This window comes from Lepidochelys kempii, chromosome 2, assembly GCF_965140285.1.
Source record: "Lepidochelys kempii isolate rLepKem1 chromosome 2, rLepKem1.hap1, whole genome shotgun sequence".
In the NCBI taxonomy this organism is placed as follows: Eukaryota; Metazoa; Chordata; order Testudines; family Cheloniidae; genus Lepidochelys; species Lepidochelys kempii.
Genome location: NC_136381.1, coordinates 264,958,372 through 264,984,582, shown reverse-complemented (window position 1 = coordinate 264,984,582; position 26,211 = coordinate 264,958,372). Strand labels below are relative to the sequence as shown.

The 26,211-nt window shown below is 48.3% G+C and overlaps 1 protein-coding gene across 1 annotated transcript in view; it reads left to right on the top strand.

The window, feature by feature from the left end:
- Positions 1 to 686: 686 nt before the first annotated feature.
- The window catches only part of MYL3 (myosin light chain 3), a 41,509-nt gene continuing 15,984 nt past the window's right edge, over positions 687 to 26,211 (top strand). The window contains exons 1-2 of the mRNA XM_073329601.1: positions 687 to 818; positions 20,418 to 20,445. Coding sequence (XP_073185702.1) covers positions 687 to 818; positions 20,418 to 20,445 — 160 coding nt within the window. The remainder of the gene's footprint in view (positions 819 to 20,417; positions 20,446 to 26,211) is intronic.

Here is a 26,211-nt window from a genome sequence, read left to right as displayed (position 1 = left end):
CACCGCTGCGAGAGGTGCAGGCAGAGTGGACGGGGGAGCGAAAGCAGTCGACTCACTGCGGAGAAGACACCCCGGTAAGTCGATCTAAGTACGTTGACTTCAGCTACGTTATTCACGTAGCTGAAGTTGTGTAACTTAGATTGATCCTCCCCCCAGTGTAGACCAGGGCTTTTACTGACAATCAACTAAATACTGTACAGCAAAGGCACAGAGCTCCATCACTTCTAGCAGAGCTGGTCACTCAGAAACAGGTGAGCTTTAAAGGTACCTGTCAGAGTCCACTGGACACAGAACAAAGAGATGGGAACCTGCAGTGTAATCCACTCCCCCCTCCCCTACACACACACCCCAGAAAAATTTGATCAGGCTCCAACCTCATGCCTAAAATCCCCAAACTCTCTTTCCATTTCAGTGCTAATTCATAACAATGCCATAACGGACTGCTCTAAAATAGCAGGGTAAATGTCTTGTCCTTTTATAGCAGTGCCCCTATTGTGGGCCCTGGCATGTGATGGGCTGGGTGAATGACACAATGTGTGACATTAAGGGACTGGCAGGGATAAAGACCTCCGCTGGAGGAGTGATTTGTGCTCTGCTTTATCCTTGAGCAGCCACCCCTACTCTGTCTCTCTCTCCCTCTCCGTCTCTCTTTTTTTCCCTCTTTGTAAAACAGTCAAAAAAGCAGCATGCCCCCCAAGAAGCCTGACCCAAAGAAGCCCGAACCAAAGAAAGAGGAACCGAAGGCAGCACCTAAGCCAGCACCACCACCAGAGCCGGAGACCCCCAAGGAAGTCCTGTTTGACCCAGCTAACATCAAAGTAGGTATCTTTTCAACCTACTGCAGGAGGCATGGCCAGGGCTGTTTGAAGCAGGGCTGTTGCCTTCTGTGCATTATGAGGTTAGAGCCGAGCCTATCTGGAGCTACCCTTTGTCACTTGGCCAGGTCCTGCTGCGGGAGGTGGGCAGCAGAGGGACTGTGCCCTTGGGCCAGCTTTTGGAGTCAAATCTGCAGTTGAGCAATATAATGGAACTCCCAGGGGCTTCTCTTTTCCCAAGAGAAAAGCTGAGGGCTGAATTCCATTTGACAAGGGATACGTTTGATCCTCTTGCCCCCGGTTAGAGGCAAATCCCTCCCCTTCCGCCTTTCCACACGGGGATGGGAAATCTAATGCTGCAAGGTTTTCCATGCCAATAAGAAATACTTGTTTGCCTTAAAGCAAGTGAGCAAATCCACCCCACAGTTTCTAAGAGCAGCACAACACAGTGGCATATGAAGCCTCAGTGTGCACGTATGCTAGGTATGCAGAGAGAAAGCCGGGCGAAAGTCCATGCATACTGAGCATCCTGCTGCCTTAAGGGACTGCCCAAAAGGATAACAAGTGCAATGAGCCTCATTCCATTCTACCTTTCTTAGATCCGCTCTGTTACACAGCTGATCCTGTTGATTCCTTGAGTATTTGGTTAAGTCGTGTTCATATGCCTGTGTTTGTGTGTATTTCCTTTCCTATATAGCACAGAGAGGGCCAGATGTTCAGCTGATGTAAATCGGTGTCGCTGCATTGACTTCAGCTGTGGCTGTGTACATCAGCTGAGGATCTGGCCCAGACTGAGAAAGAGAGCAAGAATGCATCCAAATGTCAGTGTCAGAGATGAATTACTGGAGGGTTTGCCCCGTTGGTTCCTACAAAATTAACGAAAGAAATAAAGATTTGAAGGCAGGGCAGCTACATTTACCCTTCGCTCTTTCTGGACTGGATTGAAATCCAGAAGCCCCACAGATGTCTTTAGGAAGCACTTTCTCACACCATTGGCGCGTTAAAGGCTACACAACAGATGGAGGCCATCAGGCAGTAGCAGGTCTGTCTGCCTTTTGCAAAGGGTTTGCTTTTGAGCTAGGAAATGAAGGACCCACCATGGCAATTTATGCAGCGAACTCTTGTGGGGACCTGAGCCAGATCCTCAGGTGGTGTAAATCAGAATATTTCCACTGACTGGTTTAAAACGATGCCAAGGATCTGGCCCATTGCTTTAATAATGATCCAACTTGTTGCATGGGAAGTGTCCCGAGGACTGTTTCCATTTAGGACGAGCAGAAGATTTTAAGGCATCAGTGAGAAAATGGGTAATTCCAGGGAGAGGGGGCCAAAAAACCTGCGGTGGAACAGCCTCTCAGCTGGTGCAAATTGGTGTCACTCCCTTGAATGAATGGAGTCAGATCCACAGCTGGTGTACAAAGCCCATGGGACCAGACTCTCAGCTGTTGCATGTTGGCATAGTTTGACTGGTCAATGGAGCCATGCTGATTTACACCACCTGAGGATCTGGCCCGGCTTCTCTGACGAGACACTGATTAACTATCAGATGTGGAGGGGCGGGGAGGGGAGCAACACCTCCAGCAGCCTTTCTTGCTAGTTAAAAAGTCAAGGCAAATAAAGGAGCCGGGGAATGCCAGAGGATGTGAATGTGTCATGCTGCTGCCGACGTGGGGTGCTCGTTCAGCTCAGGGCAACTTGGCCCACAGGCGGAGTAGCAGAACATGGCGGATGCTTTGCTACCCTGGAGAGATTGTGACACAATATTTCATCTGAGGGTTTCTGAGAAGGAAGAGCTGGTCTGGGACCTCCTTCTGGTTTCTTTCACATAGCAAGGGCCCCAGACGTAACGGTCTGCAAACGGCGGACCAGCAAGAGGAGAACATCCTAGTAAGAGCATCCTAGTAAGAGAGAGGACAAACAAGCATAAAAGGACTCTAATGATGGTGGTTATGGGTCTAGCCTAGGACTTGGGAGGGGTAGGTGCCAGTCCATGCTCTGCCACAGATTTCCTGTGGGACCTTGAACAAGTCACTTAGCCTCTTTGTGCCTCAGTTCTCCATCTGTACAATGGGGATAACAGCACCACCCTACCTCATGGTGCGTTCTGAGCATCAATACATTAAAGGCTGCAAGGCTCTCACATTCTGTAGTAATGAGAGCCATATTAGTAGGCTAGAGAGATGGGCATCAGTGCATTCTAGAGCGGGTCAAAATATATCTATATCTTTTAAATTCACCAGCTTTTCAAAACGTCTGAACACAGTTTCACGCCACTAGTTTTCCAAGTGGGCAGATTTTTCATTTTAAAATAAATACACTGCACCTTTCCGCCAGCGGAATGATTTTCCATCCTCCTAGACCAGAATTTTCAAATACAACATTTTTCATAAAAGGAAAAAGGGCCATTTTTTTTGGTGGGGAAGTGTAAAAACTTCCCAGGGATGAGATCTATCAGTCTGTGGGATGGTCTCCGTGGGAACTGACTGAAAGCCATTACTTGACACATTTAAAACAAGACTGGCTAAACGTTAGTAAATGCACACAGGGAGTGTAGCTACTCTGCTTCTCGGGGCCGGAGATAAATGGTCTTTTCTACCTCTAGCTTCTATCTTAATAAATAATGGATTAAAAGCCTGATCTTACACTCTGGAAATGAATGGGACTTTAAAGCCATTGACTTTAATGGGTTCAGGATCAGGCCCTATATTCTTGTCTCTGTTCCATTAGTGTAAATCTGGAGTAACTCCATTTAAGTCAGTGGAGTGATTCAGGAGCTGCAGTGGTGGATGGGAGCACAGGATTGGGTCTGACACTTTGGTACTGTAAAGGACATTGGATGGGATCCAAAGCACATTGAAGTCAGTGGAAAGGTTTCTGTTTACTTCGGTGGGCAGTGGACTGGGCCCATGAAAAACATAAGCCCTTCCCTGGATTTTGTCTCATTGTGACCAATATCGTGAACTTTCTGCACAGACTTTTGGCATTGATAAATCTGCACCCGAGCCTCCCTCCCCTAAGGGATGAATTGTCCTTCAGATGTTCTGGAGCCAGAACATTGGGTTCTTTATACACACAGCGCAAACTGCCTTCACTCCCTGTAGAGTGCTTATAATGTTGCAGGGTACCAAATTTTGTCCTGCATTCTGCTCCCATGGATTACACAGGGCATAAATTGAGGCAGGATTTGGCCCCAGAGTGGTGCCTGTGGAGAGTCCAGGGGGTTCGGAGTCCAAAGACCAAGAGGAGTAGGTCAGAGAATCATAGAAGATTAGGATTGGAAGAGACCTCAGGAGGTCATCTAGTCCAACCCCCTGCTCACAGCAGGACCAATACCAACTAGGTCTATGCAGGGAGCTAGAAGGGCTGGGCTAATGGTCACCATTCCAGAACCTTGGGCAGATGTGTCCATTCCACCTGCCCATCGTAACAATATTCACGAATGTACGTGTCTTGGAGACGGGATGGGCATGGTTTATTTTCATTGGGCGCCTACTGTCCTAGAACCTTGAAAGCCCACCTCTCCTGCAAGGCTTTCTTGCCCTGAAGATTGCACACCTTGGTATAACCTTGAGTTTCTGGTTACAAAGCTCCCTTCCTCTTTTGGCAGGAAAGGAAGGATTTTAAGGCTCCAGGACTGCTGCAGCCATGAGGGAGTGAAGCTGGTTCTGCAGTGGGTGACAGTGAAGATGAGTTCCCTACCCATTCTCAGAGGCATGGGTTCAGTTCACAGGCATGGAGAGCATTCAGAGATCCCATGCTGTGCCCTGGCAGGGTAGTGGAGGAGAGGCAGACTCAGATGGACAAGAAGCGGGAAGGGCATGGGGGTCATGCGTGCGTAGGGGACGCGAGAGGATTTCAACCTGTGAGGGTAGGTCTGTGTTTTGTATGTTGGCACATGAAAGTCTGCCACAGTTAGAATCCTAAATGGCCAGTGACAGGTGTATGGGGCTGAGGAATGGGGCTCGTTTGAAAAGGGGAATGGACTGATTGCATAAGAAAATGCAAAGTGGGCTTCTGTTGCCAGGAAAAAATCCACCTGTTGGAAGTAAGATTGGGATGTCCTGGCACAGACGAATTCCTGAAGTCTCAGTAGGCTGGTGAAACCTGGCAGATCGGTGGCCCTGGGATCTGGAGCCCTGTCTCCATGGAGCAGAATGGGCAGCAAAAGTGCTGGCTTCTTCCACGCTGTCCATTACCATGCCTTAACCCTGATCCACGTGGTCCTCCCTAGAGTGAGAGGAGAACTGAATTTTATTCATTTATAGGAGTAACATGGCTACAACTACACTGCATACATTCTCCATCCGCTGTCATTCTTTGGCATCTGTGCTGAACCCTCCTTAGACGAGACCAGTTAGGGCCAGGTGAGAAGGTTGCTTATGGGACATGAACCCACGAGAGACGGTTTGAGACCCACCAGCTCTGCTCATATCAGCCACTCAACAGCCATCAACTGATAACTTTAAATCATTACCAAATGGTGGGCCAGAACCTCAGTAGAGGGTGAGGTTCAGAGGGTGATTGCTCAGCATGTTCTGAGAATCAGGGCCCTTTCTGGCATCGCAAGATGGGCACCCAGAATCACTTGAGCAATCTTGGTGTTGGGCACACGCTTGGAGTTGGGCACACGCTTCAATACTTTGCTGAGCCAGGGCCTCGAACATAAACCATGTTCTTCCCTCCTGGAAGAATCCTACACATCTCTTTAAAGAGTTTGTGGGCCAGGAGGGAAAGAAAAAAAGGAAGCGACCCAATCTCTGTGTATTTCCTCACTGGGAAAAGCTGGAAAATTGGTCACATTTGTGTCACTTTTTCCATGATGTTATAACAGTGCATGAGTTAGACACCCTCTCTGCTCCCCCAGTCCCATTGCACGGGCTATATGGTGCTCTGTGTAATGCCAGGAGGAGTGTAGCAACCAAAATCCTGACTCAGAAGGGATTTGCCTTGGATATGCCATGCTGCACACATGGGCACTGGCATGGTCATCCTTGAAGAGGGAGAGATTATGCTTCTGGCTAGGCAAAAGGTAGAGCCATGGCCTCACCCACCTTGGGGCACATGGCATCTTTCAGGATGCCAGAAGACATGAATCTCACTGGGGTTCTGGCTTGCTCTGGCCCAAGAAGGAGGTGGAAACTTCTTATAGTCTCCAGAGGTTAGCTACAGTCTGGCCTTTCTTTCTTTCTTTCTTTCTTTCTTTCTTTCTTTCTTTCTTTCTTTCTTTCTTTCTTTCTTTCTTTCTTTCTTTCTTTCTTTCTTTCTTTCCTAGGAAATATATTTTTAATCATCACCCCCATTATTATTACTGGTGCCCAGTGCTGCCCAGTGGATTTATACTTGCAGAACAATTTCCCTTACGGCCCCCTCTGCTCACACACTTGTAAGTTTCAGTGATCACCTATTAGGCTGAAATTTTATTTCCTCTGCCTGTAAGTGATTTTTTTTCCCTGAGGAGTTTGAGCAAAAAGAAATTTGAGTCGCAGTCTGTGAGTAGCAGTCTTTGAGTAGCAGTCTTTACTGACGTTTTGGCCTGGGCAAAGCACCTGATCCAAAGTTCACTGAAGTTTTCCCTCTGATTTCAATGGGCTTTGGCTTGAGCAGTGTTCTATCAGGGTCCAGCAGCCACCCTCGGCATACACCACAGCTGAGGCCTGCCTCCCCCTCTGCTCTTGTCTTCTATAAATGGAAGGGTCTTTCTTCCCCCTCCCCCCCCCCGGTTGTGTCCCCTTTCTGTAACAGGAGGCAGGAAAGTGTGATGTTACACACAGCGCGTACACCCAGGGAGGGGGCATCTCAGCAAGAGGAATCCAGATCTGGCCTGTCAACACAATCTCTGTTTCCTCTCACAAGCCTCCTCTGCTGCAAAGGGTTGTTGTCTTCAATTACCTCCAGCCAGTTTTCCCTCAGCATTCAGGAGCCTGCAGCCAAGACTGGGTCTGTTTTATGTAGGCAATACAGCCCATGCCATGCTCAGAATACCCTATTAGTAATTTACTCTGGCGCTTGTGGATGGATCCCAGCAGCAAAGATAATTGAAACACCAGAAAGTCAGAGGACAGTTCTAAAGGCAGCTTTGCTCTTTATTTATCACAGCGCCTGTAAAGCCAGAGATACAGACTGTCCTCCGTCAGGCTGGGCACTGCGGGGCAGGCTTTTAATCATCGGAGAAAGCCCGTTTTTCCCCCTCTCTCCCTTCTGAGCAGCTGGCTTGGGTTGACTTGAATCTGGCAACTAACTGTGCAGGAGTTGGTCGCTATCTGACGTGGCGGGTGGTATTTGGACTCTAGGAAACAAATGTATGCAGTAGCGCTGGCTGGACCTGACAGTTCCTTGGGGGTTACTCATGTAAGGAAAGGGTGCAGGATCGAGCCCTTTCCTTGTAAGTAGAGATGGGGCTTGAGTCACCATAACTTGCTCCAGCTCTTGGAGCACAAACAGGCCCAATGTTGAGGGGTATTCCCGGAAGGGACTGGTTTTGAAAGGTAGGGATGGGGAGCTAGGGACAGAGCTGCCAGGTTAGATACACAAGGGCAGATCGAGGGATCAGAAAGTCAAGAGGAAGAAAGGGTTTGTGGTTAAGGAACTGTATTGGACTCAGGAGATTAGAGCCACTGTGGGACCCCTTCAAGTGTCACATGTTTTTCACCGTTTACACTAATTCAGTCCAGGTTATGGAACCACAGGAAACCCATAGCACATTCAAAACTCAAGCTGGGGGCTCTTCGAAAGTAGGCCCTGGGTTGCTTAAAACTGAACTTGGCATTGTGCAACTCCTGGTACAAACTACCATAAAACCAGCCAAAACCATCTCTCTCTCTCTCTCTCTCTCTCTCTCCCTAAGCATACCTGTCCATCCATCTATCGCCATGCATACATGTCCATCTATCCACCTAATTATCTATCATCTCCATAGGTACCCATCTCTCTCTCTCTCTCTCTCTCTCTCTCTCTCTCTCTCTCCCTAAGCATACCTGTCCATCCATCTATCCCCATGCATACATGTCCATCTATCCACCTAATTATCTATCATCTCCATAGGTACCCATCTCTCTCTCTCTCTCTCTCTCTCTCTCTCTCTCTCTCTCTCTCCCCCTAAGCATACCTGTCCATCCATCTATCCCCATGCATACATGTCCATCTATCCACCTAATTATCTATCATCTCCATAGGTACCCATCTCTCTCTCTCTCTCTCTCTCTCTCTCCCTAAGCATACCTGTCCATCCATCTATCCCCATGCATACATGTCCATCTATCCACCTAATTATCTATCATCTCCATAGGTACCCATCTCTCTCTCTCTCTCTCTCTCTCTCTCTCTCTCTCTCTCTCCCTAAGCATACCTGTCCATCCATCTATCCCCATGCATACATGTCCATCTATCCACCTAATTATCTATCATCTCCATAGGTACCCATCTCTCTCTCTCTCTCTCTCTCTCTCTCTCCCTAAGCATACCTGTCCATCCATCTATCCCCATGCATACATGTCCATCTATCCACCTAATTATCTATCATCTCCATAGGTACCCATCTCTCTCTCTCTCTCTCTCTCTCTCTCTCTCTCTCTCTCTCTCTCTCTCTCTCTCCTAAGCATACCTGTCCATCCATCTATCCCCATGCATACATGTCCATCTATCCACCTAATTATCTATCATCTCCATAGGTACCCATCTCTCTCTCTCTCTCTCTCTCTCCCTAAGCATACCTGTCCATCCATCTATCCCCATGCATACATGTCCATCTATCCACCTAATTATCTATCATCTCCATAGGTACCCATCTCTCTCTCTCTCTCTCTCTCTCTCTCTCTCTCTCTCTCTCTCTCTCTCCCTAAGCATACCTGTCCATCCATCTATCCCCATGCATACATGTCCATCTATCCACCTAATTATCTATCATCTCCATAGGTACCCATCTCTCTCTCTCTCTCTCTCTCTCTCATACTTATATGATTCTCATCATCATAGTTTCGGGCTTGAATTTAGAGTCTCACCTGGCATCTCAGTTTGGTACAATAGTTTAGCACAACTCTAAGTATCAGCATTATAGATGTTTGTAAATCTTTTTGGGGGGTTTTGCTTTGAAGTCGTTGTCTGAGCTCAGTCAGGATGTGCTGAGATTGCTACCCCTGCATTGCCAAGGTGGTGTCAGCTAGGTGAGATCTGTGGCTTTTAAGGGTCTAGTCATAACAGGAATGTTCAGTAAAGCAGGAACGCAGGGATAGAGCTGTGTCCGGACCAAGACACTGGTGTAATTAATCTAATGACAACCCGTGTCTAATAATGCTCAGAATCTGCTCCTGCAAAGGACCTGGTGTGAATCCATGGCTCAATCTAGCTCTTACTGAGGTCAGTTGGAGGCTGATTAACTTCAGAGAAGCGATACTATCTGAAAATCCAGCCTACTGATTTCAATGGCGCTACATTGGTTTATACTAGCTGAGGATATGGCCATTAATTTCAATGGAGCTACCCTGCTTTACACTAGCTGAGAATACAGCCTGTTAGCTCTAGTCATCAATGTACTTGGGGCTTGGCGAATAGAGTAGAATGCCTTCCTGACCCTCACAGGCAAGTCGATGGTGCTTTGAAGCATGAGGGTTGTTTAGTATTATCTTCGTTACCGTAGTCTGCATAGTTACAAATGTTATTGGTACCAGTCAGAAGATTGGGGACGAGCGCTGTGCTTCAGCTAGTATACCTTGGTAATGAAGCTTCCCTGATTTACACCAACAAAGTATCTTATTTGCTTTCTAGTTGCATGTTTATCTCACCTCATCACTGTAGTATCTGAGCACTTCACAATCATTACAAGTGTAGGGAAGTTTTACCCCCATTTCACAGATAAGGAATGGAGGAACAGAGGAGCTTAAGCATCTTACCTCAGGTCACACGGGCAATTTTTACCTGACCTGTGAATTTTACCAAGGTCTCCTGATTCCCAGTCCGGTGCCCTATCCACTAGCCCTCCCAGATCTTGGCCCTCCCTTATTGATTCTTTTTAAAACCCAGCCACAATGTGTCTTGATGTGCAGGGAGTTATTAAAAGCACACTCCGGAGACCAAGCAACTCTGTAATAAGATCTGCATTTCTCACATAGCTGCTAAACCTCAATAAATGTGGTTTTAATCACTATTTGTTTAATGTGCAATAACTGTTCTATTAAATTTAAGTTAAATGCACAACTAAATACATGCAGGATGCTGGAGCCAAAGTGCCAAACTTTTCCCAAGTGACTCAAAAGCCAAACTGTAGGCATGGAGAAAAGGAGTACTTGTGGCACCTTAGAGACTAACAAATTTATTCGAGCTCAGATAAATTTGTTAGCCTCTAAGGTGCCACAAGTCCTCCTTTTCTTTTTGCGAATATAGATTAACAGAGCTGCTACTCTGAGACCTGTCATTATGCAAGTAGGCATGGAATATTTATTTCACCCATAAACCAGTAAAACCTAAAGGGACTGAAATGTGACTCGGAGAGTACCATATACCAGTTCCTTTCTTGGCACGGCTTACTGACCCCGCATTAGGGGGTCAGAGCCTAGGGTCCACCCACTCCCTGCCTACCATTGGTTGCTATTTCCTTCCAAGCTGTGGCAATGCAGATAGATATACATGGGCTTAAAAGGGCTCCTTTCTTATGCCCTTTGATTTCCCAGTGCAGGTGTTTAGTTGGGTTCACAACTGAGCCCTCAGTAGGAGACAGCCCCTGACACCAAGAGTTTACAATCTAAGTAGACCAGCCAGGCAATGGAGATATTAGTATATGGAGAAAGAATGGCTGTCAGTTGGGACAGTAGGCCGAGATGTGAGTTCAAGTCCTGACTCTGCCACAGACTTTCTGTATGACCTTGGACAAGTCACTTAGCCTCTCTCTGCTTCAGTTCCCTATGTGTAAAATGGGGATAGTACCAATGCCGGCTTTTCATCAGTAGATCTCAAAGCTCTCTGTAGCACTACCCTGTTTTACAGATGGGGAAACTGAGTCACTGGAGGAGGAGATGGGACTTCCCTAATGACACCCAGCAGCAGAACCCAGATCTCTAATATCCCAGGTCAGTGGTCTAGTCACTGGGCCCATTGCCTCCTCCTATGGTTAGCACTATATCATAGCCATCGAGTTTAAGTCCAGAAGGGCCCACCAGACCATCCAGTCAGATGCCCTGTATGTCATGAGCCACCAACACCACCTGGCCCCTGCACACGAAACCCAGCAATGGAAATGAGACCCATAGGAGACTAGATTATTGTGTGCCACAGGTGGAAAACAGGAGGGGCCAAGCTGCACCCATGCATGAGGACCCTGCAATGGCAGGGGAATGAACACTCAAAGGAGAGCTAGAGAGGTATTACTCCTGTCCGACAGGCTGGGAATGGAGGCCAAGAGAAGTCAAGAAACTTGCCCAAGGTCATGCTACAAGTCTGGGCTAGAGCCAGGCAGCACACTCAGCAATTCTATCCTTTCTTTTTTACGTTGGCAGGTTTCAAGGCTTGGAAAGAAACCTGGGAAAGGAAAGGGAAGCGATATGGCCAGAGGGGCAATGCAATCACAAGCCCGCGCTAGAATTGTTCCTGAGCAAAATCCCTTCCCGAGTGTAATTTCATCTCCCGCTGCAGGCAGACATCTTATAAGGCATTGTTCCCTGCTCTCTCTGTTTGGCCTGTACTCCAAATCACAAGGAGTGGTAAGGGAGGAGGGGGGCATCAGAGGAACTAAATTTAAACTGAAAGCGTTAAGTTATGTCAAGGGTATGTGGTCATCCAGGAGCCAAGTTCTCCTAGATGAGGTGGCTGCTTCCTAGAATCATGTACCGAATGGTCACGTACAGGGAGCCGGGTGTTATCACTGCTAATAATAGTGCCCGAGGAAGATTCAGATGCATTCACTTGTGGCATCTCTCTACACTCAGGACCAGAGCCTCGGCTGGTGAAAAGCAGCATAGAGCTCTTGAATTCACAAAATATGTCCATGTCCAGGAGCTACTGACTTCAAGGGAACTACACCCATTTTCACCATCTGCAGATTTGGCCCATTCGCTTTAGTGGAGCCAGGCTGATTTACACCAGCTGAGAAGCCAGCTTATTGAGTCTAATGAAGCTACACTGATTTACACCAGCAGATCATACAGTCCATTGATCTCAATGCAGATGTGCTGATTTACACCAGCTGAGGCTCTGGCCCATTGATTTCAATGGTGCTGTACTGATTTGCACCAACTGAGGATATGGCCCATTGATTTCAATGGAGCTGTGTTGATTTACACCAGCTGATGATATGGCCCATTGATTTCAATGGTTCTGTAGTGATTTGCACCAACTGAGGATATGGCCCACTGATGTAAATGGAGCTGTGCTGATTTACACCAGCTGAGGATATGGCCCATTGATGTCAAAGGAGATGTGCTGATTTACACCAACTGTGGATATGGTCCATTGATTTCAATGGAGATGTGCTGGTTTACGCCCGCTGAGGATATGGCCCTTTATGTCTCCCACCCCTTGGTGCTGGCTGCTCTTTGGGCGGGGTGCTAATGGCACATAAATACAGAGCTGGAGGGAGGTGGCGGCATGACCTCCTTGGAGAGTGAAGGCCTCTCTCCAGCCCTAAAGCAGGTGCAGCATGGGCGAGCTCTCCCCCACATCACCCCACTGATGTGCAGGGAGGGATGGTGCCCGGACTTGACGATGGCATTCAGTCCTTGATCTCTCCCTGGAGACGGCCAGCCGAGCCTGCAAGCACGGACGTGCATGAGCACGTCCGGATAGTCACATATTAATGCCACCATCCATCAGACGCTCACAGACAACGCTATCATAACAGAGCCGTGCCTACGACCGGCCCTAGGACACAAAAGCAGTGCTTATTACTGACCCTTTGGGAACAAAACAGTGCCTGTGTGCAACCCTACCATAACAAAACAATGTCTAGAGAGAACCCTCCTTCTTAGCGTCTGCACAACGTGCCTCAGGTGGCAGGTGACCAGGATTCATCACCGAATTTGGTCCGCTAGTTGGATCATTAGCTTCCCCTGACCGGGGACTGATGGGGAGTGCAAAGTGAACGCTGATCCACGCCCTACAGAGAGAACCCTATAAAGACACAACTGTGCTTAGAAGCGACCTTACAATAGTAAACTTGCACGTGTATGTTGGATGTGGGGAAAAAACATTGGTAAGGAAACAGATTGAGTTGCAAACCCCCTCAGGGTTTATGGCTAGGGGTGGTGAAAGTCTCAGGTTTCCCATCAGCAGGAATTTTGGGGCTTGGATCGGTCTGGATTTGGACACTTCCTCCCCCTAAGTTTCATTTTGAATCACAGGTTTGAGCCCAAACTGAAAGAAAAATACAGGCAAAAATTGCAGAATATTCACTTGGTTTAGGGTCCAAACTTGGCCACAGAGTGGATTTCCCAAGATTTTGAACCACAGTCCATTCATCTGAATGATTTGCGTCCTTTGAGGTAGAAAAGGACAGACTCAGCTGTACGAATGCAATGGGCATTCTTTATGAGGCTGTTGGACATAGACAAACTGTGTAGTTCTCTCTGGCTTCTAACTCCCAGATTAACTAAACAGCCCCCTAATTCCCAGTTTGGACCACACAGTCATGGTTCACACCTCATTAACACTGCCAAAGTTTGAACACACTCATCTGGCTCCAACCTTCAAACCTGGATGCTCTAATGCGCTGAACCAAATACCTGGATCCAAGCACCCCTGAGCTGTGGAAAGGTTTGGATCTGGGTTCAGCTCTGCAGCTGTGACCCACGTCTAGTTCAGCAGAATTTTTGATCCTCCTCCCTTTTTATAATTTGAAATGTTGCTGGAAAAGGGCATCACAATTTTGACATTTCCAACAATACCGACCAGCAAACTTCGTCTGAGCTTCCCACTGTTTTAGTAAACTCCTCGATCCAGACTAAGTGTCTAGGACAGTTGGGATTACAAAGAAAACTCAGAACACAATATTTGTCAGTTTGCAATGAAGAGTGTCCTCTGTAGGACAATAATAAATTACAGTAATGGGTCCAATTGTGCCCCAGGGGCAGATCCATTGATGTGATGATTTGCTCAGGGGATCAGTTTGGCCCATTAAAGACCATGGCTGAATTCCAGGATGATTATTTCGGGAGAGGCACGCCAGTTGATTGCCAACTCTGAAACAAAACCAGAGCTCTCTCTCTCGTGCCAATTCTTTATCGCAGCGATTCTTTGGAAGAGACGGAGTGACCCTAGTTATTCAGGGACGCGGTTATACAGGACACCAGGCAGTGTGACATTTCTAGCTGGCTAGCTATGATTTACCCTGCTGGAATTTTAATACTGTCGAGTGCAAAGGCACTGATTCAACCTACAAGGAGCCTGGATCCTCAGGGGCACGTTGCACCATTCCAGTGTAGGTTGCACTGTTGGGACATTTGTGTCACGATATCAGGAGGCCTTCATTGCAGCATCAGGAAGTCAGACTGGTGGGGCCAGGATGGCGGTGGCGAGGCATTAGTGTATGCCAGGAAACCATGCCCGACTGGCTGGCTGCTGTCCAACTGGTGGCCCGCTGGCCAGATCTGGCCCACGGCACAATTCCATTTGGCCCCCATGGAGGGCGCCATTTTGTAGAACCAACCTCGGCACAGCATGACCTCACACACCAGAGGGGCATGGTCAGGCCGCTTGGGTGACCACTCACACATTCCCGGAATACCAGACATACCGGCACTTTCAGGAATGATATGAACCTACCCCCGCTAGTGTGACCCCGCCCCCCCCCTCTGCATGACCTCATACGCATGGTGCATGTGAGGTCATGCCTCCTGGGGGATGCCATTTTGAAGCGCTCTCTGCGCCGCCCCCACCAGCATGACCTTGCATGTACGGTGTGTGTGAGGTCACGCCAGCAGGGGAGAGTGGCTCGCTCTCCATTATGGTGTCCCCTGTCCCATACCGGACAGAACCACCTCCGGTTTTGTCTCAGTACCAGACGGGGGACAAAACACCCCAATAGGTGTGTCTAGTTTATAACCTGACGAGTGGTCTCTGTCCACGCCATATGGAGGACTCCATTTTGGACCGGCTACGACATGCAAATGAGTTGTTGCATGCCTAACTAAAACCGTTATGGCATGCCACAGCATGCCGGTTATAGCCATAATGACGGCGCTGTGGGATTTTCACCACAGTGTCACAGGGTCACGAGTAGGTTAGACAAATACCTGTAAGGGTATGTCTAGATAATACTTAGTCCTGCCCTGAGTGCAGGGGACTAGACTAGATGATTTCTCAAGATTCCTTCCAGTCCTTTGATTCTATGATTGTGACAGATATTGCAAGCACGGTCAGTACCTTTGGGAACCTTGTTGTATTTGACATTGAAAGCATGAAAATCTCAAAAAGCCATTATATTGAGATGGATCAGGCAACATGAGTTGTATAATACTCATAGACTTTGGTATCAATACAGGTGAGGTGTATTTGGGGGTTCCCGGAATCACTATGGGGCGATTAATGAAAAACCTAAGCCTGTCTATAAAGCTTGACTGTCAGGTCAGGGCAAGGGACTGGTTTCATCTCTTTTCCAGAGACCAAGAGACAAAGAGAGGGCTTTGGGTACAAAAGGTTGAGTTTAAACAGACCCAGGAGCTTCATTTTGATTCAGTGAAGGGCCAGGCCCTTCTGTCCACAGGGAGGCCCCAACCCTTGTTGAAGAGGTGGAAGGGACATTGGCCTACTGCAAAAGATGAGCAATTCCTGGTACATTTAGTGCGCATTTAAACCCTTTTATTGTTTTATATGTTTTCTCTGTGGTGCTTTTGCCCTAAGAATAAATGTACTTTGCTTTGGAAGAGCTGTGTGGTCACTGTTGGTCTCAGAGAGAAAGCAATGCACAGGTGCTGGCTTATAGGGTAGACTGGCTCACTGGGGGTATCACAGTACATGGCAGGAGGCTGTGAAGACTTAAAATGCATGGTTAGAAAGGAGCTACTCTGTCCCTGCCCAAAGACACCATATCTGGGGGCCTGACGCCAGACTTGAGACTGTTGGAGTGGACCATGGAGAGGGAACAAGGGTGCAGTTACCCTGAAACTGTGACAATGCTGTTTGTGTTGCTTTGTTGTGGGTTGTGCGGTTACTACTGCAGGTTCATAGTGTTGTAACTGTGACATCCCATGACAGAAATGCTGGGCTATAGAGCAGAGGTTCTCAATTTTATCCACGTGGGACTCAAAGGCCACCTGGGATTCCTTGATGCAACCCACCCACTCCTACAGTCCTTTGTGGAGCCGTGGAAAAGCAACATGGCTGTGTCTGAGAGGACTGTCTTTAGGGGTGAGAAGATATTTTGGACTCGATAGCCTAGTCAGTCCTGGACCTCTGCTATGTGACTCTCGGGAAATTCTGAGTCAGCCAGAATTCACTCTGGGGTATGTCTACACAGCAAAGAAAAAACTCTGGCTGGCCTGCGCCAGCGGACTCTGGCTTGGGCTGTTTCATTGCCGTGTAGACTTCCGGGCTCTGGGACCCACCCACCTCGTAGAGTCCTAGAGTGGGGGCTCCAGCCCTGAGCCCACACGTCTACACAGCAATGAAACAGCTCCGCAAGCCTGATTCGCCTGGCACAGGCCAGCCACTGGTGTCTGGTTGCTGTGTAAACATACCCTTGGAGGCCCAGCTACAGGGTAATTCCTGCAACGCACCATCTACCCAGCCCAGCCCTTTATGGTCTTCTCCTTTAAGCAGCCAGCACACACAATATTTGGCTTCCCCTGCCATTTATCCAAGGGTGTTTTTAATTTTTCATAATACTTTGCTGGTTAAGAACATCTGAACAAACATCTGCTGCAAGGCTTGTGGTGTGTGTGTGTGTGTGTGTGTGTGTGTTGGGCGGAGCGGGGGGGGAGAGAAGGAGGTGAGCCAGCCTTCAATAAGTGGTCAGAGAATCCAAGCTCATGTTGCTGAAGGGGAAGAGTGAGGTTAAAATGTTTTACATTTCTGGGGCCGAATGTTGCCAGAAACTGTCTCAGTTTCTGCAAAGCGGCCCTACGTCTCCTGCTGATGCCTCAGAATTCCCCATGCTATGGAAAAGAAAGAGGAGCATGTTCTCAATCAAAGAAAGAGGCTATCACTTTACAGACTGAAGCCTCCCTGCCAACTTGGCTTAGCACTGAAAAGAACAAAGAGCGACCCCAGGCCCTCAAAAAGTCTCTTCTGAAAAAGTATGCTTGCAAGGAGGAGGCTGGAAATGGCCGTCCCCGTCAAGGCGGGTTGCTGCTCGTCAGCCACCCAAAGACCTCAGGGTGGTTTGGCTGTAGGCCAGGACCAAAGCACCCATAGTGTAGGATAGACTAAAGTGTGAGCACGTGGTCCCTGTTCCTCTTTGGTTGGTGGCCCTGCAGAAGTGGAGATTGAGCACTGGAGACTCATGTTCCCCATGGGCTGCTAGGTTTAGCCCTCAACACCCCAAGGGTTTGTGGGTTTCTCTTCTAGTGGCTGCAGGCTAGAGATTAGAGCGGGTTGGGAATTTTTTACAGAAACGATTACTCCATCGGAGAGTGTCAAATTTGTCAAACTGCGACTTTTTGCAAAAATGTATCAGTGTCAACAGAAATGTCAGGAAGGATCCTCAGGTCCAGGGTAGAATCTCTGGTCTGCCCCGTTATAGCCAATAGCCCAGAACCTGGGTTCCCACAGCTCAGCTGAAGTTCCGAACCTAACCCAGGTTCAAGACCTTGCTCTGAATCAGGGAGGGCGTGCTCACTGCTGGGCTAGTGCCTCTCACAGGGCGGGGCTTTCATTGTGGTTTCATGAACATTTTCATCAGGGCTAGACTCGTTCTGATGTGGAAACAAAACCAACCGGGGCCATGTTGACATTTTTCAGAAGACAGAATTCTTGTTTCCCCTACAAGAGATGGGCCTGCAGTGAAACCCTGCCCCTGAGCAGACCTGAAGCTACGTGTTGTAGCTTGGGCCCTTCTCTAAGCAAGGCTAGTCAACCAGCCAGACCCTAGCCCTGGCAGCGGTACTGCTCTCCTCCCTCTCCCTAACCTTCGCCACAACCTCCCGCAGCTTCTCACACAGGAGGTAGAACCTCATGCTTCCTCCTCGCCTGAGAGCACTGGTCACTGCATAGAGCAACGAGAAGACCCCTGCCAGAGCTTCAGCGAGCCACTGCTCCCCATGCAGCCAGCATCCCCCATTTAGCTTCTCCACAGGCTGAGGGAGGAGAAGGGTCAGAGAGTACAGCTTGGAAGGGAGAGGTACCTGGCATGGCAGATCTATGCAGGCTAAAGCCCTGACCTGGCTCTACCTCCCTTCTTCCCTGCACAGCGCCCCTGAGTGGTTGCCCCAAACACAGGAAATTTGGCCCAGATCCTCAAAGGTATTTAGGCTCCTAACTGCCAAAGGCTTTTGAGGATCTGGGCTTTAGTCTGTACCCAGACCATGAGTATAAGTGCTGGAATAACAAGACAGACAACGGTGATACATCACCTACCATGTAATGTAGACAGAGCGAATCATGAAACCCAGTTAATGGGGACAGACCTCAGATGACCCGCTTATGCCCGGGGAGAGGAAGAATAGGCTCAGATTACAGTGCAGGGCTAGGAGACCAGGGCTTTGTTCCTAGCTCTGTCAGGGCCTGGGGCAAGTCACTCAGCATGGGCTGCTGTGAGTCACCAAAGCTGCCCGGGGATCCCTGTGGAGTTTACGCTCCACAATGACTGCGGAAGGTGTGACTAGCGATCATCGGGAAGGGCACTTAATCCAAACAACAGGCCAGCCCCTGGGCCACCCCAGGCAAGCAACTCCCATGATATCTTGCTCCAGCCACGTCCTATTCTTTTAGCAAGCCCAGGAACTCCTGTGACCCAGACAGGGGTCCCCGTTTGCCTTCCAGGGGAAAAGGGGAGCGGGAGGATTCAATGGCTGGGAAAGAGGGAGGAGGGTGTGAGGACTTGTGGGAGGAAGGGTTAGTGGGTGGGTTGACCAGCAAGGGGGGAATTCAGAGCAGAATGCTTGTGAGAGGGTTTGGAGTAGGTTCAGCAGGTGGAAAGGAGCATTGAGGCAGGTGTGGGTTGTAGGAAGGTTAAAGAGGTCACTGAACAGACAATAATACTCATCCTCAGTATTAAGAGCAGACTTAGTATCTATCTAATTTATCTAGCCATCCATCCATCCCCATACACACCTCTATATCTACCCCATACACACCCTTTTCTATCTATCTATCTATCTATCTATCTATCTATCTATCTATCTATCTATCTATCTATCTATCTATCTATCTATCCCCTCCCCTGCCTACACACATTTCTCTCTCTCCATCCTCTCTTCTGTGGATTATGCAGTGGAGAACCTCAGGTATCCACAGATCAGAAAGAATTTCAAGAAGCAGATGGTACCAAAGCTCATGGACTACTGAACCAGGGAGCATGACCTCACACTAATAAACACATGGGCCTGGGCACTGCAGGCTTTTGCATGCAACGGAATAGCTCTGTGCACAAACCGATGGGTTTGTGGGTTTTGCTGCCGAGCACAATGTGTGTTAATAGCTTTAAAAAGGACTGAGTGGAAAAAAATCTTGCAGGGCACAAATGCCACCTCATCACCACGATACAGACCTTGATGGGTTTCCGAGCCTCTTCCCATCCTCAGCATTTCTAATCCCTAACCCAGCCCCGCCCTGGTTAGTTAAGAACCTCGTTATTAACATTAGAATTCCTTAGCCTGCCGTAGAAGAGAAACACATTGGTTCCATTTTGGGGACTCCTTGTTTGCGTTGTTTAAAAGAATGCAAGAAACAATGCCGGTGCAAACTCCCTGCACACACACACAAAGGCCACAACCACATGAGGTTAATTGTGCTAGGTGCTGTACAAACATATAATCAGTAACTGTCCTTGCCCCAAAGGGCTCAGAAACACAATGGCTGGCAGAGAAAACGCTAGTGAAAGCTGGACTCGTTCCAAATAACAGTGTCATGCTAAAACAAACACCGTGGTTCACTCGCAAGTAATAGTGGGTGTAAAATATTGTCTTTGGGAAAGAAAAGTTACCTTGAGAATAGTCCCTAGATCTTTCTAGTGCTTTTCATCTGTAAATCTCAGAGTGCTTTACAAAAGAGGTCAGGGTCATTATCCCCATTTTACAGATGGGGAACTGAGGCAAAGAGCAGTGAATAGTGAAATCATTTAGTCAGCGCCTAGCTTTGGGCATTATGGGCCAGATTTTCAGTGCTGAATGAGTAATCTAAATAAGTGGCCATATTTTCACATTTTGATTTCCATCCATCCGAGTTAAAATGGGACATATTTTCAATTTTTTAATAAAACAATCCTTGATCAGAAACAGAGCAGAGAAAGGTGCTGGGTTGACAGTGGCAGGGCCCTATTTTCCTCACCCTATTTCACATTGACCCTCTCTACACAGAGGGTTTCCACAGGCCCATTGGAAGTGCCAGACTGGATCACACCAGGGGTCGACCTAGCCAAGTAGCCTTTCTCCAGCAGTGGCCAGCACCATATGTCAGAGATCGCAGTCCCTGAGGTACATCAGCAGAGGGACTAAACTGTGACTTTTTTTTCTTGCTCTCTTTCAGCTTGAATTCACGCCCGATCAGATTGAAGGTGAGGAGAATTTGCTTCTCTTTCCAGGTGGTGGCGGTGGGCGGAATGAACACAGCCTCTGGAGCTTATAATTAACTTGACAAAGAAGATACTTAATTAACAGCTTTGCTATTTGTGGTATGGTCGCACCTGGTGGCCTCAACTGAGATTGGGGCCCTACTGCGGTAGGTCCTGTACAAACGCATAGAAAAGGACAATCCCTGCCCCTTTGGGATAAATAGACAAGACAGACAATGGGGGCTGGGGGAAGGAACAGATGAGCTAATGACTTGCCCAAGGTCACTCAGCAGGACAGAGTGGGGACTAGAACCCCCGTATCTCCAGTTCCCAGCCAGTGCCTTAGTCACTGAACAAACTGTCATATCACCCCAGCTTTCTACCCCATAATGCCAGCAGTCCACTGGGGTAATTCCATGGCAACAGATAAATGCTCTGGTCAGGGCAAGTTCTCTCTAAAGGCAGGGGCACAAAACCTAACAGTGAGAGCATATTCCAATGTGAGTAAAAGGCACATCACAACTGTGTTTTTTCTCTGGGCTTAAGCAAAATAGGGTTGTCCCTAATTTCAAGTCTGGAGCCAGATCCTCAGCTGGTGTAAACTGAGGTAGTTTCAGTTATTTCAGCTAGCGTTAGTCCTTTCAGTGGTCATGTTTCTTTGGGCTTGTCTACACTACAGAGCCTTTGCCGGTATAGCTATGCCTGCTGAGGGCCCTAGTGGAGATGCAGTGTAAACCAACAGACGTACTGGCATGGCTTCACCACCTCTCCATACAACTTTAGCACTTTGCCGCCATAGATTCATAGATTCCAAGGCCAGAGGAGAGCACTGTGATCATCTTAGTCTGGTCACCTGTACAACACAGGCCGTAGAATTTCCCCAAAATAATTCTTAGAGTAAATCCTTTAGGAAAACATCCAAACTTCATTTTAAAATAGTCAGTGATGGAGAATCCACCATAGGATCATAGAATAGAATCATAGGACTGGAAAGAATCTTGAGAGGTCATCTAGTCAAGTCCCCGGCACTCATGGCAGGACCCTTGACTCTTGGTAAATTGCTCCAATGGTTAATTACTCCCATTGATAAAAATGTATGCCTTACTTCCTGTTTGAATCTGTCTAGCTTCAACTTCCAGCCATGGGATTGTGTTAGACCTTTCTCTGCTAGACTGAATAGTTGTTCCCCATCTAGGCATTTATAGACTGTAATCAAGTCACCCTTTATCCTTCCGTTTGTTAAGGTAAATTGAGCTTCTTGAATCTATCACTATAAGGCATGTGTTTAATCCTTTAATCATTCTCGTGGCTTTTCTCTGAACTCCCTCCAATTAATCAACCTCCTTCTTGAATTATGGGCACCAGAACTGGACACAGGATTCCAGCACTGGTTGCACCAGGGCCAAATACAGAGGTAAAATAACCTCTTCTCTCCTACTTGAGATTCCCCAGCTTATGCATCCCAGAATTAGCTGTTTTGGCCAGAGTGGGTATGTCTATGCTGCAATTAAAAACCCATGGCTGGCCCATACCCAGCTGACTCGGGCTTGGAGGACTGACACTAGGGAGCTGTTTAATTGTGGTGTAGATGTTCAACTCAGGCTGGAGCCCTGGCTCTAGGACCCTGCAAGGTGGGAAGGTCCCAAAGTTCAGGCTGCAGTCCAAGCTACACATCTACACTGCAGTTAAACAGCCCCTTAGCCAAGCCCCTTATACCGAATCAGCTGGCACAGGCCAGCGGCGGGTGTCTAATAGCAGCGTAGACACACCCTCAGTCACACTTGATGCTCATGTTCAGCTGACTATCCACCATGTCCTCCAAAACTTTGTCAGAGTCACTGCTTCCCAGGACAGAGCCCCTACATCCTGTAGGTATGGCCTAGTTGCGTCTACACGAGGGGTTTTGCCAGCATAGCTGTGTCGGCTGGGCTGTGTGTGATTTTTTTCACACTCCTTGCTGACATAGCTGTGCTGTCATAATTTTGTAGTGTATACGAGGCCTATGTACCAAACAATCGTTGAAATGTCCCTCTCTTCTTTTTCTCTTTCTTACTTTGATGGCTAATTTTGTTTGGGTCCAGATCCTTCCACAGCAGTTCCCTAGCTGTGTGTATGCACGGTGTCTAGCACATCGGTCTCTTGCTATGTGGTGGGGAGAGTAGTGGTCTATGTCAGAAGCAATTTACAACATCTCTCTGCAAGGAGAAAAGGCAGAGCCAAGGCTCCACCAGTGCCCCCCGCCCCCAGTTCTGGGCATGGAGTAAGCTGGTGCATAGTACCTCCTGGCCCCTGTGCTGCTGGACCCAAGATCTGGGCAGACCCTGCAGGGGTGCAAGAGAGACTGAATTCCTTGGGCAAGTCACCATCTAGCATGTAAAGCAGGGGTGAGGTGGGCCCCCTGGCGGAGTCTGGAGAAGTGATCATTGATGGTACTTGGTCATATGGCTGGCCTGGTGACGCTTGGTCACACCGAGATGCTGCAGAGGGGAACAGAGACTTTCCACATGAATGTTCCTTCAGAACAGTAAGTGGGGTTTTTTAGTTCCATTGTTTGTCCCTTTGGATGAGGTGTATCTCCTGACCCTTACCCACCTGGTGAGCACAGCTTGTTTATCTCACAATGACCAATGCTTTCTTTCTTATAAGCTACACACATCTCCTCCTCGATCTCACAGCACTTGATCCCTGAGCCGTGTCTGCCCTGTTCTTACCATGCCTGCCATGGAGACATGCTGCACAATACACTGAGGGGAAGGGCACTTTAATTTACTCCTTGATGAAATTAAGACACGTTCCCAAATGGCTCTGTGGTGCTCGGCAGAGGGTTGAAAATCATACGTCGTTCAGATTACAGACATGCAAAGCAGATTTATTACATTAAGGAAAACACAAACGCCCCAATGAGAAAGAATAAAATCACTCAATGTAACCATATGTCCTTTCTTTAAAAAAAAAACAAAAAACAGCCCTTCTTTGCCTTTGAAAACTTTTCCCTGAGTTAAATTGGAATTTAATCTGTTGCAGCTACATAATGGAACTCAGAGCATTTATTTTATTTTAATTTATTTCATTTGAAGGAAAAACATCAAGCTCAATTTCCTAGCCGGCCACCCCGGTCCCAGAAACTGAGACGGAAGCCGATCTCATGTAGTGCTGCAAATACCACATGACGTAGCTGGCTGCCTGTAGCTTGGCACCCAATGTAGGATTTGTTTAGACATAATTGATGCTTTGTGGTTGAACGTCTGATGGGGTTTTTAACAGGTTCTCAAATGTTTGAAAGGTAGAGCTGACAAGCTGGTTATCAGCACAGTGGAAAACTCCCCTATGGGTATGGGACCACAGGCTGATTGAAGGGAAGGAGGATGGGTTTCTTACTTTCAAGGGTTTTTCTGATCCAGGACGTACTGGATTCATGCCTTTTGTCTTGAGCCATAGGTTCTGCCACTGATGTACTGCAAGACTTGGGAAAGTAATTTCACCACCCTGTGCCTCAGTTTCCCTTCTGACAATAATAGATCATTTAAAAAAAATGACTAGAGATTCCGTGTGTGTCCATTTCTGGGGCCCAGACTGTGTGGCCTGACACACAGAGCCACTTTGCTCCCAATGAGATGCTGCACTGAAGCACATCCCAGAGAGCTTTCCACAAAGGGTAAGAGAAACGCCCCATGTCTTAGGCAACAGTTCCCATCTCATTGAACACAGCTACTGGCATCCAAGGTTGTGTGTGAGCAAATGCTGAGCTCACAGGGCTACATTCTGAGCTGCAAGCCAGCCCCCTTGCACCATTTCAGTGGCACAAAGGGGTTTGAAAACAGCTGGATTGCCCCTAAAAGGTGATTCTCCTAAGGCTGGAGAGTCCCTTTCTGGCTCCTATGCTCTGTCCCCACCCACTGCCCCATTGGCCCTTGGTATAGGAGATATGTAGGGGAGGGTAGAGGAGAGGGCATGGCTGGAGCACTTCTGTACTCTGCTGACTTTCAGCCAGGAGAGAACCTCTGGAGACCACAGATATATGGTGTATTTTGGAGTAGCCCTAAGGCTGCTCTAAAGTGCAGCAGGTCCAGGGCTGGTATAGACCATCCCTCGAATCAGGGAGCCATGCCCATCTCCTTCACCCACAGGATACCAGACAGAGCTGAGAATCCAGGTTTGCCATATTATCTAGTGCCAGTCTCAAAGTGGGACCCGCAGGCAGGGACCACGTCAGCCTTTGTGTCCATGAAGCGCAACACACCGCTCCCACACTGCATCAGCAACAGTGGGAGTTACTGAGGGGAGGAAAAACACTACAGGGCACCAAATCCCAGCCCATGCCAACTCCACTCTGCTCTATTGACGCTTCCACAGACCATGGTGTGCGTGCTGTGAGGGTAGTGCCGGCAGAAGCACCGGTCAGTAAAGGCATCACGTACTGAATGAGCTAAAAATACTGCCCGCCCATCCGGTCCTTGGTGCAATTCCTTCCTGACCCTCATTGTGGACTGGAGCCCTGAAGTTATTGGCAGTGGGTGTCTTTCCATTGATTTCAATGAGCTGTAGATCAAGCCCTGATCTTTCCCTGCTGCCTTCTGGGCTCAACCTAGGAGTTTTATCAAAGGAGATGCCTGGCCCCTTTTCCCTTTGCGTAAGGAGTCAGCTGCAGCAAAAAACTGATGAGAGCAATCTAGTCTGTTTGATTCTGCAACAGGCAGAGGAAGATGGAGTGGAGGCGTTCGAGTGAGTTTCCCACCCGTGGAGTGGAGCATGGTTACTGCCGCTCATCCTGCTACTACAGGGAGAGGAGAGACCAGAGAGATAGGGTGGGGAAGAGCCCCAAAATGAAGAGTGCCCAGGAAGGAGGAGAAATACAGAGACGAGGAAACAGAGAGAGGCCTGTCCCATTGCTGTTTGGTCTGGACAGTTTAAGATGATGGGTAGATTACGGGAACTTCAGCAATGTCTCCGAGAGGGTGTTTCAGTGGAAGTTCCCAAATCGCAGCATTGCCGAGGGGGCTAATGGAATCAGAGCAGACCTGCTTTCCCACAGTGCAACAGCCCTTTCCCTCCCGCCTGCCCCCAAGCAATGCATGGCAGCATCAGGCCAAGGTCTGCGCTGGAATTCAAAGCCACAGCTCTGCGAGCACCACTGAATGAGCTAGACGGAGATCGGAGCTCCTGCTGACAAGGACTTTCGAATCGTTAAGGACAGGCCAAAGCAAACGAGAGAGAAACACTGCGAGTAAAACCCAGTGTGTTTTTTCAGCTGCAGTCAGGCAAGAGCCGCCACAATGGCAGGCCAGAGCCGCCACTTTCACCTTCAGCCCACGGTGATGGAAGGGCCATGATCTTCGGACAGGTTCGCAGCAAATGGCGTGGTGATAACCAGCCAGGCTGGGGAGAACCTCATTCTTGGCAGCAAAGGGTGGAGGAAACAGACCGATTGCACCGTGTCTGGTGTTGAATCTGGCCAGGCTTCTATCTCCAAGTTTGTCTCTTTCCACGTCTGCTTTCCAGAGGCATCAATTTGTTTCACTCCAGGCGGTACGATAAAAGGGCATTTTGTTTTCTATCTCAAAGGCCATGAATTTTTCAGAGGCCGGGCTGTCTAAGTGGTCAGAGCACAGAAGGAGCCTCTTTTTGTCCCTGGCAAACCATCAAAGTGAAGGAGCTTAGCCAAGCCCAGTCTATGGTTCTTGTTCCTAGACAACCAGCCTTCAGTGCCCTGAGTGGTCCCTGATGTAGTTCTATGATTCTCAGACTGTGGTCTAGGTGTGTCACTGCGGG